Source organism: Myodes glareolus, chromosome 1 (genome assembly GCF_982192425.1).
Source record: "Myodes glareolus chromosome 1, mMyoGla1.1, whole genome shotgun sequence".
In the NCBI taxonomy this organism is placed as follows: Eukaryota; Metazoa; Chordata; class Mammalia; order Rodentia; family Cricetidae; genus Myodes; species Myodes glareolus.
In genome coordinates this window covers 53,089,508-53,104,177 of record NC_142026.1, presented here as the reverse complement: position 1 = coordinate 53,104,177, position 14,670 = coordinate 53,089,508, and the positions used below count along the sequence as shown (strand labels likewise).

At 41.7% G+C, this 14,670-nt stretch overlaps 1 protein-coding gene across 5 annotated transcripts in view; it reads right to left on the bottom strand.

The window, feature by feature from the left end:
- The window catches only part of Tdrd12 (tudor domain containing 12), a 71,251-nt gene that overhangs the window by 39,724 nt on the left and 16,857 nt on the right, over positions 1-14,670 (bottom strand). For 4 of the 5 annotated variants that reach the window (XM_048448789.3, XM_085695561.2, XM_085695565.2 and 1 more), the window contains 5 exons: positions 9,851-9,906; positions 8,592-8,677; positions 4,392-4,578; positions 3,843-3,935; positions 442-536 (listed from right to left, as the gene is read on the bottom strand). In XM_048448789.3, coding sequence (XP_048304746.3) covers positions 442-536; positions 3,843-3,935; positions 4,392-4,578; positions 8,592-8,677; positions 9,851-9,906 — 517 coding nt within the window. The remainder of the gene's footprint in view (positions 1-441; positions 537-3,842; positions 3,936-4,391; positions 4,579-8,591; positions 8,678-9,850; positions 9,907-14,670) is intronic. The other variant, XM_048448792.3, reaches the window with a different exon arrangement.

Sequence of the window (14,670 nt, the reverse complement as noted above, 5' to 3'; positions counted from 1 at the left end):
TTCTATGCATGCGTGCGCACATATACACACATACACACAGAGAATCAAAGCTGGATGGTTATGCCATCACTATAATCATTAGATCAAAATGTCAAACAGCAGGTAATCGGCATTCGCATGAGTGTTTAAAATGTCTTACCATTACTTTCATTTGTCTTTTTTGAAAGAACTGAAAGGTACATTAGAAGTGAAATTATGTGAATGTTTCCCAAGTCTAGACAATCATACATCCGTGTTCAAGGAGCAGAACACCACCTTTTCGAGAGCAGTTACAATTCAGCAGAAACAGAAGCTCAACAAGGGGGAGCAGCTACCTTGTTTCATCAAACACACACACAACTACATTCTTCATGAATTTCTATGTATGAAACACACTTTTTGTTCAGAATAGAATATTCATATCATATGAACTTTATATTTGGTGAGCATCAAACATACAACCTCGTTCATGTGTTTTAAAGGGGGGCACTGTTGTTTCTTCTCAAATAGGACTTTAGGCGAGTCTCTCATGGAATCCTTATATTTTACAGCTTTATCTGCAAAATGAAGATAAAAAGTTACCTTGTAAACTATATAAAATCAGACAAAAATAACAAAAAACAAACACTTATAAAACTGCAACACATGAATTATTATCAAACAGGTTTATACTAAACTTGTAGGGATTAAAATTAAAAATCTGCTTTGGGACTGACAAGACAGCTCAATAGGTAAAGGCACTTGCTGCCAAGCCTGCGACCTGCGTTTGGTCCCCAGGTCCTACATGCAGGGAGGATGGTCTCTATCCTCCACGGCACTCCATGGCATAGTATATCCATTCACATGCACACATACATGCTAAATAAACACAATCCAAACATTTTTGTGTCAATCTTTTTTTTTTTAAGGTTGTAGAAATTCACAGACCAGCTTACTAAGAATAAAATAATGTTTCCAATTTGGTAGGCTATACTTTCCAAAGGAGGCCACAATTATGTATCCAATACACATGCTCTTCCTACAGTGTATAGGACAATGCAACCCCACCCAGGGAAAAAAAAAAAGAAGGAAGGAAGGAAGGCAAACTGAGCTCTAATTTACAAGAAGCCAGCTATTTGGGAATTTAAAAAAAAAAAAGGAACTGCCCTTGACCCCTTGACCCAAACTCCTGGAGATTGCAGAAGCAATCAGCCAGCTGGCTGTAGAGAGACAACAGACCCTGCAGTTTCAAACACAGCTGTCTAAGGAAACAGCTGACTGCCCATTCTGCCCCGAATAAAACCCCTTCCCCTTTCCTATCCTTAGCTACAGGAGCCCCAGCTTGAAACCTATACTCTGTATTGGGTAGAAGGGCCAGTCAAGGAAAACTGACAATCCCTAAGCAGGAAACCAACCAACCCCTGAGCACCCTGACTTTGAACCCAGAGCTAGTGAATGAAATATGCCCAGGATCTGAAACCTGAGTCAGTGAAAGAAACACTTTATCCCTGAACCCAGAACCAAAGAAACACACTGACTCTGAAACCAGTGTCAAACACACTTTGTCTCTAGAATCAGAGCCAGTGAAAGAAATATGCCCTGGTCCTAAAATTAGAGCCAAAAGGCTAAAAAGGACCAGTGAAAGAAACACAGTTTGGCCCTGAAGTCAGAGTGATCTCTGACCCTGACCAACTAAACTAACCAATCCCTGAGCAGGAAAACTCCCTGGGAAACCTCCAAGCCTAGTAAGACCTATATAAGCCCCTCTGCCTGTTCAGTTGTGGGCTGTCCTTTCCCACCCTGGCAGAGGCAGCCACTCTCCTTCCAAAATAAATCTCTTTCTCAAAAGAGTCTTGGGTGAAGATCTTCATTTGCCAGTGTAGAATAGAAGAACCTTGCTGGGATGTCCCTAGGTGGCTGAGCAGAAAAACCTTGCTGAGATGTTCTCTTAGGGGGCCTGAGCAAGATTGAGCAGAACAAAAGAACCTTACTGAGACAGATTGTCCCGTATACAGGCCATGCAAGGCTGAGCAAAAAAAAGTTTTTTTTATGATGGCCATCCCCCATCATACCCCAGTTTCAGGTAGCCTGGCTTCCCCACAAGTCAGGACACCTTTCCCTCCCAGACTGAGCTGTCCTATTGTGGCTCTCCTGTCTAGAACTGTCCTATTGTGGCTCTAGGTATAGCCTGGCTTCCCGATAAGTAGGAAAGTCTTATTGGGAGCTGTAATACACTTACTTTTTTTTATTCTGCATGGTCAGTGTGTAGGATCTGAGATGTCATCTCTCAGGTTAATTAAAGCTTCTCCTCTAGCTATTGACGTTACCTAAACTCTTGTCTTTTATTTCTTTTTACAAATTTAATTCTTATGCAATGTAACTGACTCTCACTAAGAGACAGAATCTATATTCCCATCCCACAGACCGGCATAGGAAATTCCAAAGTGGAAAAGCAAAGAGAAGAAAAAACTGTTTAAACAGAAATATCCAAGAACTATCTGTATCAGTGTGAGTGAGTCGCTTAAACAGAAATTTATTTTCTTTTATTTCTGGAGGCTGCAAGTCCAAGATCAAAGTGTTGGCCAATTTGAATCCTGGGGTGATGTCTTCCTGGTGTGCAAGTGCTGGAGAAGTCAGCTCTGTTTTTTTGTTTTTTGTTTTCCTCTTCTAAGCGCTCTTTTAAGTCTATCAGAGTCTGACCCTACCCTTATCATCACAGAACTTCTCATGAAGACCCTGCCTGCAGACACAGCCACATTGAGGGCAGGCCTGCAGCATATGAGTTCTGAGGACACAGAATTCAACCCACAACATAGTTTTTGAAAAGAGGAACAAAATTACTAAGACTCTTAACCAAGGGAGTGAAGGAAGGGAGATTAAGAGAGAAACAGGGAAAGAAGGAAGAGAAATGAAAGCAGGGCCATGACTACTGATTCATGGGCACCTAGAGGCTAATAAAGGATAGTCCATGTGTTTATGAGCATATCAAAAAATGTAAAGATAGTAAAATGAACAACTCTATGCTTACAATTTAATCATCTTAATCAGTGGTTCTCAACCTTCTTGATGCTGCGATCCTTTAATACAGTTCTTCATGTTGTGGTGACCCAACCATAAAATTATTTCATTGCTACTTCATAACTGTAATTTTGCAGCTGTTATGAACTGTAATTTAAATATCTGATATGCAGGATATATGATATGTGACCTCTGTGAAAGGGTCACAAAGCGGTAGGGACCCACAGATTAAGAATCACTAATCTAGATGAAGATTCCTTTAAAGACACACTTTTCCAAAACTCCCAAACAAAACAGAAATAGGGTATATGGATAGTAGGTCTTGAAGGAATTGAATTATTAGGAATGTTCCAAAAAAAAAAAAGGGAACTAAATTGAGGTAGGTTCACTGAAGAATTCTACCAAGCATATCAGGAAGAAATGTCACCAACCCACAAGCTCTTTTAGAAGACAGAAGCAAAGCAAACACTTCCCAGCTCATCCTACAAGACCTTCACTGTTCTGATGCCCGAACCAGAAAGCATTTCAAGAAAATGAAGGCCCATTATGCCTTACAAACATAGACGTAAAATCTTTTCAAGATACTGACAAATCAAAAGCTATATAATAAATATCACTGAATAATAAGAAACAAGTCACACACTAGAAGAAAATAACTGCAAAAGATACATCTGATAAAAGACTATTACCAAAGCAGATGGAGAACACTTAAGGCCCAAAACAAAGAACCTACGTGAAATAGACAAAGATGGGCTGAGGTTATAAAGCTCGGTGGCAGAGCACAGTGAGGCCTGGGCTCACTCTCCAGGGCACTCAGAGTATGATTCTGTGCTGCCTATGAAAGAAACCAAACTGGTAGAACTCACCTAGTGCTGTAGCAGGTGGCCCTAGGTCACTGACAACATTCTTACACCATGTATGCCGGAGAGACTGTGCCAGAAAACCTAAGCGCTGTGAGTCTGAAAGAACATACTATATTTCAAAACTAAAACACAAAATAAAAACGAGTCCTTATGATTTACTTCTGCTCTTGCTTATGCAGTAAAATTATAGGAGACCTAGCAAAGGATGGCAGTCTGAGGGATTAAAATCTAATGCAGAGAGGAACATTTAAAACTGCATCCACGAACCACACTAAGCATCATTTGTGATAAAAAAAAAAAAAACTCTCTGAAGTGTCTGAAACTATTCAGAACCTCACGTTGCTGAGATCTTTAAACCACATACTATCTGGACTTCTGAAAATGTCGCCAGAATGTCTCCTGAACACAAACAGCAGCAGCTCTAGGGCCACAGTACCTGCCAGAGGCTAAGTAGTAAAATTTGATTATTAAACTGAGTCTAAGTCTGATCCAAGTAGGAAAGGGCTTAGACAGAACTTGGTATGCTAAGGATAAGCAACATGAAATACTCACTTTCCATTCCACGATGGTCTTTCCCTTGCAAAAGCATTGGCCACAGAGTAAGTGATGGGCTGAGCTTACTGCAGGACACCGAATTGAGACTGGGTCTGGGCTTCTCCAACATATTGAGGTTTTTATTCCCCATGGGTGACACATAATAAGCAAAGTTCTTTGCGACCAGATCATCATTTACACAAACCTATAAAAATGTAAACATTCCATGAATTACTATTCAAATGGGTGTGGTCAATGTACACAAAGTTAGTATTTTAGACTCAGCTCCAAATTCCTGAAAAATGTTTTATGGAGCATAATCTGACAGAAACAGCTCTTGGTTTCTGGTATGTTAGCTATGACCTAATGATTTTCATGAGAAAATAGTAAGAAGTTGCATGAGATCAAGATGTACTGTGGAGGAAGAGGGAGCTAATTTCATCTGGCCAGGTACGGATTTGTTGGAAGGACACTAAGCATACAAGGGGAAATTGAAAAACTAGATCCTATCAAAACTTAATGCTTAGCCTGGCAGTGGTGGCGCAGACCTTTAATCCCAACACCTGAGAGGCAGAAGCAGGCCTGGTCTACAGAGATAGTTCCAGGACAGCCTGGCTACACAGAGAAATCCTATCTCAAAAACAAACAAACAAACAAAAACCAAATAGACAAACGAACAAAGATATTACATTAATAAGCTCTCACACAGTCACACAGAGGACGAGTGTTTACGAGAGACAGGGGACAGAGATGCAGTGACACGGATGTGTCGTGAATTACTGCACCTGAGTGAAAGGAGAGGATCCCTGTGCTCCCTTTGGGACCCGAGACGCGTTTGCTAGCTCACATGAGCAATTGTGACCATGTGCATCTAATAAACACCCTCTCTCTGCTATGGATGGACCCCTTGTTATCACCTCACTTCATCACTTAAAGTCAGAGTCAGCTATCAGACTATAACACATGGTACAAAAGAGGGGTCTGCTCTTTAAAAGCAAGAAGAAAGCAAGTTAATAGAGTGTTTGTTTTGAGACAGGGTCTCTCTGTGTAGCATCGGCTGTCCTGGAACTCACTCTGTAGACCAGCCTGGCCTCCAACTCAGAGATCTGCCTGCCTCTGTCTCCCATTAAAGGTGGGATTAAAGGTGTGTGCCACCACTGCCAGGCTAGAGAATGTATTCTAAAAATGTATTATGAGACTGATGTCAATATTCAGGCATCTGTACTGGCCTGCCCTTGGGGTCCTGACAGGATATGTGCTCAGCTGTAGCCACTAAGAGCACCTCCTGTGTACATTCGCTATGCTCCCTTTTAAAAGTGGGCCTTGCCCACCTCCTGTTTCTCTCTTTCTACCCTCCCCCACCAACACCCTTTTCTGTCCCTTCTCTCTCCTCTTCCAATAAACCTCCTATGGGAGCCCTGTTGTATGGCACAACTTCTCTTTGCATAGATTTTTAAATTAAAACAACTGGTCACCAGAATATAAAATAAGCAAAATGAAGGTCACTAGTGAACTCAGTCAAGATACGGGGAAGGAGTAGGACAGAGACTAATCCGAGCAGCTCCTGAGAACTCCATCTGGGCTGTACTAACAAGTTTCTTTCCCACAGGAATGCAGATTAGTAACTCTGTAATCCCTGTGGACAGATACTGGCATTGATAAAATAGCTGCCCTGTGACTAATGAAGAATAAGTTTCTCACAGTTCAGAGATAGTTGTGTAAGAATAAGGAAAGACGCCAGGTGGTGGTGGTGTACACCTTTAATCCCAGCACTTGGGAGGCAGAGGCAGGCGGATCTCTGTGAGTTCGAGGCCAGCCTGATCTACAAGAGCTAGTTCCAGGACAGGCTCCAAAGCTGCAGAGAAACCCTGTCTCAAAAAAAAAGAAAAAGAAAAAGAAAAAGAAAAAGAAAAAGAAAAAGAAAAGAAAAGAAAAGAAAAGAAAAGAAAAGAAAAGAAAGACTGGATGGAGTGGCTCACGCCTTCAATTCCAGCACTTAGGAGTCAAAGGCAAGTGAATCTCTAGGAGTTCCCAGTCATCCAGGGCTACAAAATGAGACCTTGTCTCAAATGCAAAAAAAAAAACAAAAACAAAAACGTGGTAGACCTAGAATCTCTGACGCAGCAATAAAACAAGAGAAAAAAGATGCAGAAAGGCCAAAAATAAAAAGTACAAATAGGAAAATTATCCCTATTTTCAGATGGAATGATCCTATACTTAAAAAAACCTTAAATGATTCCACCAAAAAAACTCTTGAATCTCATACTTTGGGCAGTTAGATAAAAATCAACACACAGGTGCTGGGGAGAGCTCAGTGAATAAGATGTCTGCCATAGGAGCTCAAGGACCAGAGCTCGGAGTCCTAGAATCCAAGGGGAAGCTAGGCAGGCATGCGGAGATCTTCAGGCTGACCTGGCTGCTAGACTCTCCACAATGAACAAACCAAGGACCCAGTGTAAGGCCCTGCCTCACCGAGCAGAGAGCGACAAAAGACAGTATCACTGGGCCTACATTCACATGGATACACACATGGGCCTGCACACAGGTATGCTTGTACACCCAAACATGCACACCATACACACACAAAAACCAACAAATAAACAAGTAACATTTTTGTGCATTTAAAACAAGCTCACCAAGAAATAGAGGGGGTCTCATTCACATTAGTAAACAAACAAAAACCTAGGAGAAAACCTAACAAGGGAGATGAAAGACGTCCATAATGAAAACAATAAGACACAGAAGAAACAAGTTCAGCTGAATGTGGCAGCACATGTTTAATTCCAGCACTCTGGAGGCAGAGGCAGGCAGCAGGTCTCTGTAAATTCAAGGCCAGTCTAATCTACATGGTGAGTTCCAGAACAGCCAGGATATAGTGAAACCCTGTTTTGAACAAACAGAACAGGCTGCAAAGCAATGGGGTAAAACAACACTGACCTCTGGCCTCCATGTACATATTCATGAACAATCACGATGAACACACACACTAAATAAAGAACTAAAAATGCTGTCTGAAAAAATGATTAGCTCAATTTTGTGTGTTTGCTTTTTTCAACATAGGGTTACTCTGTATAGCCCTGACTGTCTTGGAATTTACTCTGTAGACCAGGCAGGCCTTGAACTCAGATCTCCCTGCCTCTGCTTCCAGAGTGCTGGGATTAAAAGCATATGGCACCACTACCAGGCTTTAGGTCAATGTTTTTAATAATCAGCAGAAGAGACTAGGAATGCATCTGAAAGGTAGATAAGTACTAGACCCAGCATGGCCCCCAGGTGTCTGTCTGTCTGTCTCTCACTAGTGCATATACACAGACATGGGATGAAGGATTGAAGGAATAGTCCTACCAGTTTCTATTCTAAGATAGACCTTCAAAGGTTAAAACAACTCTCACTGTGCAATTTAAAGTAAAGTTTTAAATAAGTCTAACATTTTCAAAATACAAATCCTGCCAGCTATGATGGCCCCATGCCTGTAATACCCAGCACTTGGGGGTAGAGGCAAAATTAAGAATATAAAGTCATCCAGTGCTAGGGTGACCAAGAACCTGACACTAGATATCCTAAGGATCTAGGTAAAACCAAATGCTAGTGTTCTTTTTAAAAAATTGCAACAAAATGACTCTAATGATATTCTATTTTACTCATAGGTCGGTGCCTTGCTCAACCACTATGTGAGAAGCTCTCTCCTGCTGGAGAGGGGACGAATGCACTGACTCAGGTGAGACACTCTGCAGAAGAGCGAGAGGACAGACCTGGGAACTCTGCCCTAAATGGGCCGACTAACAAACCTCTCCCTCAGGGCACTCTGAGGGAAGCAGGCAGAAAGAGTATAAGGAGCCAGAGGGGATAAAGGCACCAAGAAAACAAGGTCCTCTAAATCAACATAAGCAAAACTCATGAGCTAAGGCAGCATGCACAGGGCCTGCATAGGTCTGTACCAGGTCCTTTGCATATATATATATTATTACTTCTAGTTTAAGGTTTTGGGGATTCCTGAGCGTGGGAACAAGTGAGTCTCTGTTTCATGTGCCTTCTCTTGGGTTCTTTCCCTTCTGCTTCTTTTGTCCAGTTCCAATGGTTAAAATAACAAAAAAAAAAAAAATTTAGATCATCCTCAGCAACAATGAAAGTTCAGGGCTAGCCTGGGTTATATAAACTATCTCAAAAAACTAAAACCAGAAAACTAAAACCTGTCCTCCCCAAATTTTTTTTACTTACTTTTTCATTTTTTACTGTTGCATAAAGGTAAACCTCAAAGGTATCTTCTTCCACAGCACAAAGTTTTGCTTCCACTTGGGTAGTTTCTAAATGGCAATAAATGGACATGCAAGTGAGCTGACATTAAGCTTTTTTTTAAGGCAAGCACAGCCTTAAACCAGTAACCAGTGACATGCTTTTCAAAGGCACATAGACTGCAGAACAGTCCTAAAGGTAGGCACAGCACAGGATGCTGACATGATACTACAACATAAACAGCGTCAGAGCACAGTCAAAAGAATGACCCATGGTGGACAATGCCTTCGGGAACTGGGAGAGGCGTCAGGGAAAGGGGCAGAGAGAGCCTGGACCTCAGGTGCATCTGTCCCCGAACTGCTCTGAGATGGAATTTTGTGCCTCCTGTGACAAACATTCACATTCAATTTATAAGACATTTTGTTGGATGTCAGAACATAGCTATAGCACCCCATCTGGTCAGTGTACCCTAAATCTGGATATGGCTTTCAGCTTGCTTTTGTGCTTTCCCAGATACAATCTATGGTATGTGCCAGGCAACTGTGTTTAAGTTGGCCTATGCTGAGGAAGTTCTGGGAAAAAGGCTGCTCTGTTAAAATTTAGTATGTGTTCACTGGAGATTATCTGCATGCTTTTCTGTTTATGTTTTTCTGAGCAGAAATCTTCCTTGGGTTACTGGTTTCTTTGCTACATCTGTGTATAAAATGTATACTGAAACTGAAGTAAAAGTGTTTATAGCATTAGACCGTGGTCCACCCCATTGTTTAAGGTCTTCAAATCCCAGGTATGCTGACAGATCTGCAAAGGTCAGCAGAAGTCGACAAACATGACTTAAGTTAGCAACAGTAATTGTTAAACAAAAGTACACTGATCCCTTGCTCAGTAAAAGAAGCCGGGCTTTTCATAACTGCTGGATCAAGAAAACATACACACATTCATTTTGTATGCCCTCAGCATTTAAAAGCACTCTTGAGAGGCAGGGACTGTTATTTTGGGAGGGGTCCTCTACACAACCAGCCAGTTTGTTTTCGTTTTTGTTTTAATTTCAACTGACATCCAAATCCACCTGAAAAATTACAGGGGCATAATCAATGTGATATCTGGCATGGAAGGTGCTCCAAATATCTTCAGGAGCCCCATGAAGGGGGCCAGATCCATGCATGTGGATCTCAGACATCTGGCAACAGAAGTGTGAGCAGGCACATGTATCAATTCAAAGCAGTGTGTAAACACCCTGGCCTTACCTCTTAGGATGTTCTGAAAGTACTGGATAGCTGCACTGTCCCATTTTGTGGCAGGTCTGGAACAGCAAACGGGTGATTTCATTAAGTAAAAAGCCTATGCTAACATACCACTGCCATTTTAGTAGCTGGATGATGGGTGTTTCCCACACATCAAGCATACAAGGAGCTTCTGCCAGTTCTGCTTCAGGGTATAGACTCCAGATATATATGATAATGCCATTTTCACAGCTCTGCTGAGATGACACTCCCCCTATTCCAATGTATGGCACCTCTACCACACCACTGTCCCAAGTTACCTGCAACAAACCCATTTCCCCCAAACACAGTCCAAGTTCTTTGGTGAGAGAGCCCAAGTGTGCACCATCCATCACTGGCTGCCAAAGAGAATGGCACCACACACTGACCAACCAACCCTAGGGTCAGTCCTGGAAAAGTCAGCTACACTCTCTGGGTGACCCTCACTCCGAGGGCCCCAGTTGGTTTTCATCTCCACCAGCTTGCTCAGTCTATATCTTTAGTACACTTCACAAAGAATGTTGGAGAAAGAGATACAGGCACTGCAAAAGACAAAGGGGGGCTTAGAAAGAACAACAACAACAAAAAAAGCTAATTCCTGTTAGCTCCAGAGGAAACTCCAATTTCCCAAACTCCAAAAGTGGGCCCAACCTGGACTGTAGATTTCTGGTGGTTAGATAAAAGCTAGCCTTCCTTAGGAATTCGTGGCACTGGTTCCCCTCTACCAAAAGGAGTCATTTCCCTTACTTCTGGTGGAAAGGACTTCCGGCAACTTGTGGTGCCTATTAGCATATCAGAGCTCATGCTGGCCTCAAGGCTCCCTCACTAACAAGTACCTGTCACACATTTCAAAGTTCACCATCCAGCTGGGTGGTGGTGGCACATGCTTTTAATTCCACCAGATGTAGGTGGATCTCTGTGAGCTCAAGACCAGCCTGGGCTACAACAGCTAGTTCCAGTATAGCTAGGGCTGTTACACAGAGAAACCCTGTCTCGAAAAACCAGAAAACCAAAATCCTAGCCCTTCTTATCTCCTCCCCAACCCTAAACTCCCTCCAGCGCTCTCTCTCTCTCTCTCTCTCTCTCTCTCTCTCTCTCACACACACACACACACACACACACACACACACACACACCACCCCTTAACTATGCCACTACCACCTTTCCCACTACTACTTCTTACTGGTTTTCTCTATTTTCTATTCCCTGCTCTTCTCTCCTCTCTTACAGACAGTCCCAATCTGGAGGAGGAATGACCAGTCAGCCTAGGCTGTGCTGTGGTCTCTTAGTGGCACACCTTACCCCCAACCTGCCAAGATACCCCCTTCCTGGATCCTAACCTACGGTATATGTGTGGAAGGTCAGGTCAATGTCAGCTATCTTTCCTTGACCACTCTCCATCTTTTGTGGAGATTATCTCCACAAAACAAAACAAAAAACTACGTGCGTGCACACACATACCATAAACACTAGACTAGCCGGATGGTGACGGCACACACCTTTAATCCCAGCACTCAGGAGGCAGAGGCAGGTGGATCTCTGAGTTTGAGGCCAGCCTGGTCTACAGACCGAGTTTCAGGACAGTCAGAATTGCTACACAGAAAACCCTGTCTTAGAAAAAAAAAAAAAGACAAAATAATAGGAATAGGCCAGGCAGTGGTGGTGCACGCCTTTAAGCCCAGCACTTGGAAGGCAGAGACAGTAGGATGATCTCTTGTGAGTTCAAAGCCAGTCTGGTCTACAGAGTGAATTCCAGGACAGCCAGGACTACACAGGAAAATCCTGACATGCAAAACAAAAAACAAAACAAAACAACAAAAACAAAAACAAAACAAAACAAAAAGAATAAAGGGAATAGAGGAAGGAGAAGAAACCAAGGTCATAGGCCCAGAAAAACTTTCAACACAAAAAATTTCCCTAACCTAAAGGAGATGTGTACAAGAAGCATACAGAACACCAAATGGGCTGGACCAGAAAATGAAGTCCCCTCAATACATAATAATCAAAACACTAAATGTACACAACAAAGAAAGAACATTAAAAGCTCCAGGGGAAAAAGACCAAGCAACATAAATGAAGAACTCTTGGGATTATACTTGATTTCGCAATGGAAACTCAAAAAGCAAGAATGGCCTGGATAGATGTGCTACAGACTCTAAGAGACCACAGATGCCAAGCAAGACTTCTATAGCCAGCAAACTTTCATTCAGAATAGATGGAGAAAATAAGACATTCCAAAAGCACATCACAATTCTTAACAGCTATGCACAAAACACAAGGGCACCCAAATTTGTAAAAGAAACAGAACCACAGCTAAAGTCATAATGATCCTCACATAGTGACAGTGGGTGACTTCAGTCCCTCACTCACCAACAGACAATTCATCCAGTCAGAAACTAAACAGAGAGATGTTGGAGCTAACTGAAGTTATAAACCAAATGGACTTAGCAGATATTTACAGCACATTTCACCCAAACACAAGAGAATATACCTTCTTCTGAGTACCTCATGGTTTCTCCAAAACTGATCACATAGTTGGACACAAAGTCAGTCTCAACAGATAAAAGAAAATTGAAATAATACCTCACATCCTACACAAATTAAATCTGGACATCAACAACAGAAACAGAAAGCTCGCAAATTCATAGAAAATGAACAACTCACTACTGGATTAAAAATGGATCAAGAAAGAAATTAAGTGCTTCCTAGAATTGAATAGCTCAAACTTATGGAACACAATGAAGGCGGTTCTAAGAGGCAAGGTATAGTGGGTATTTACCCCATCCATGACCTTGGGCTATCTAGCAGACAGAGGCAGAGCTTCTTGCCTTTAAAGAAAAGGGGGGGCAGTTCTTGCTCACTCCTGTGGTGGTTGTAGATGGGCTGCTGCTTCCATTCGCCCCAAAGCAGAAGGGAAGATCTCAGCAGCTCTCTACATTGTTATTTGTGTCTCCTAATAAGTCTTTGATATCTGTGGTGAGCCCAAGAGTATTATACAATAAATGTACAGCTAACAGATCTATTAGACAAATCCACAGGAATATGATCTTGTGGAGAACCTGTTTTGCAGAGCTGAGGAAACGCCTGTCTTTCGGATAAGTCACTGTCAAGCGTTGGTGTGAAAGCATCCACTCAAACCTTTGTTCGCATAACAAATCTGCATAAAACATGTCCCCTACAACTATCTTTATTGACAGGACTTACTGACAAGAAAGGAGCTCCAAGCAGGAGGCACTGAGCAGAGAGACAGCATGTTTGCTCCTATTGATAAACAGGTCTGGGTGGCCCTGAGTTCTCTAGTAGCAGACTCAGGAAGGTGTAATCTACCAGCCTTTGCTCTAACCTAACAAGCTATTAATACTCTGTATGTTGCCCTGTTTGCTGCATCTTGGGCTCCATATTGGGAGAGCATGGTTGAGGTGTGCAGCTTGGGCATGGTGAGTTACGTGCAGCTGTCAGACAAGGAAGACTGCCAGGCTATGAATGCAGTGACCTATGATGATGTGCATGTGAACTTCACTCCAGAAGAGTGGCTTTGCTGGACCCTTCGCAGAAGAATCTCTACAAAGATGCGATGCTGCAGACCATCAGGAACCTCACTGCCATTGGCTACAATTGGGAAGGTCATGATATTGAATATTCTCAAAGTTCTAGAAGAAGTGGAAGTCCTCTTTAGAGGCATGAGAGAATTCACATGGAAGAGAAGCCCTGTGAAAGTATTCAGGATGATGAACCCACTGGTAGCACAGTCGGCTATGAGTGTATGAAAGAGCACACACTGGGGAGGAAACCTATGAATATAGTTGGTATGGCTAAAGATTTTACACAATCCAGTCATCATCAAAGGCATTAAAAACACACACTGGAAAGAAACCCTATGAATGTAATCAGTGTGGTAAAGATTTTACACGTCCCAGTCATCTTCAAATACATGCAAGAATACACACTGGAGAGAAACCCTACAAATGGAATCAGTATGGTAAAGCTTTTGCATATCATCATAATGTTCTAATTCATGAAAGAACACATACTGGAGAGAAACGCTATGAATATAATCATAGTGTGGTAAAGCCTTTTAATATCAGAATCTTCTCCAAACAAATAAAAACACATATGGGAGAAAAAAATTATCAATGCAATCAATGTGATAAAGCCTTTATATATCACAGTAGTACTCTAAGGCATAAAAGAACACATAGCAGAGAGAAACCCTGTGAACGAAATCAGTGTAGCAATGCCTTTCACAGTAATCTTCAAAAATATAAAGGAACACGTAGAGGAAAGAAACCCTAGGAATGTAACTAATGTTGAAAAGCCTTTGCATGTATCAGAAGTCTTCAAATTCATGAGAAGATATACTGTACAGACACCTTATAGTCAGTGTGGTAATGTTTTTTATTTTACGGTAGTTTTTCTATAAGAATAAGCTTTTAGTGCCCAATTGGTTACAGCCTTTTCATATTACAGCAGTCTTTGAGGAAGGGCAAACCACTGAAAAGATTCTAACTATTAAGAATTTGGCAATATTTTCAGTGAACATACATTATTAAGGTACACTTGAGTATTGATTATGGAGAAAAATGCTGCCAATATCAGCAATCTGTCTGTAGATTATAGTGTTCTTTACTTTGTTTGCCCCTGCAAACTCATATGAAGGAAAGTTCTACAAATTTAATGATGGGACCCTGTGAGATTCCACACTGCTCTTCAATTACGTTAAATATCTAATCCAGCTGTAAAAGTTTATGGGTGTGAATTTGTGTCATTTATGTTGTTGTGATATAACATGTTTTAATGACATTAAT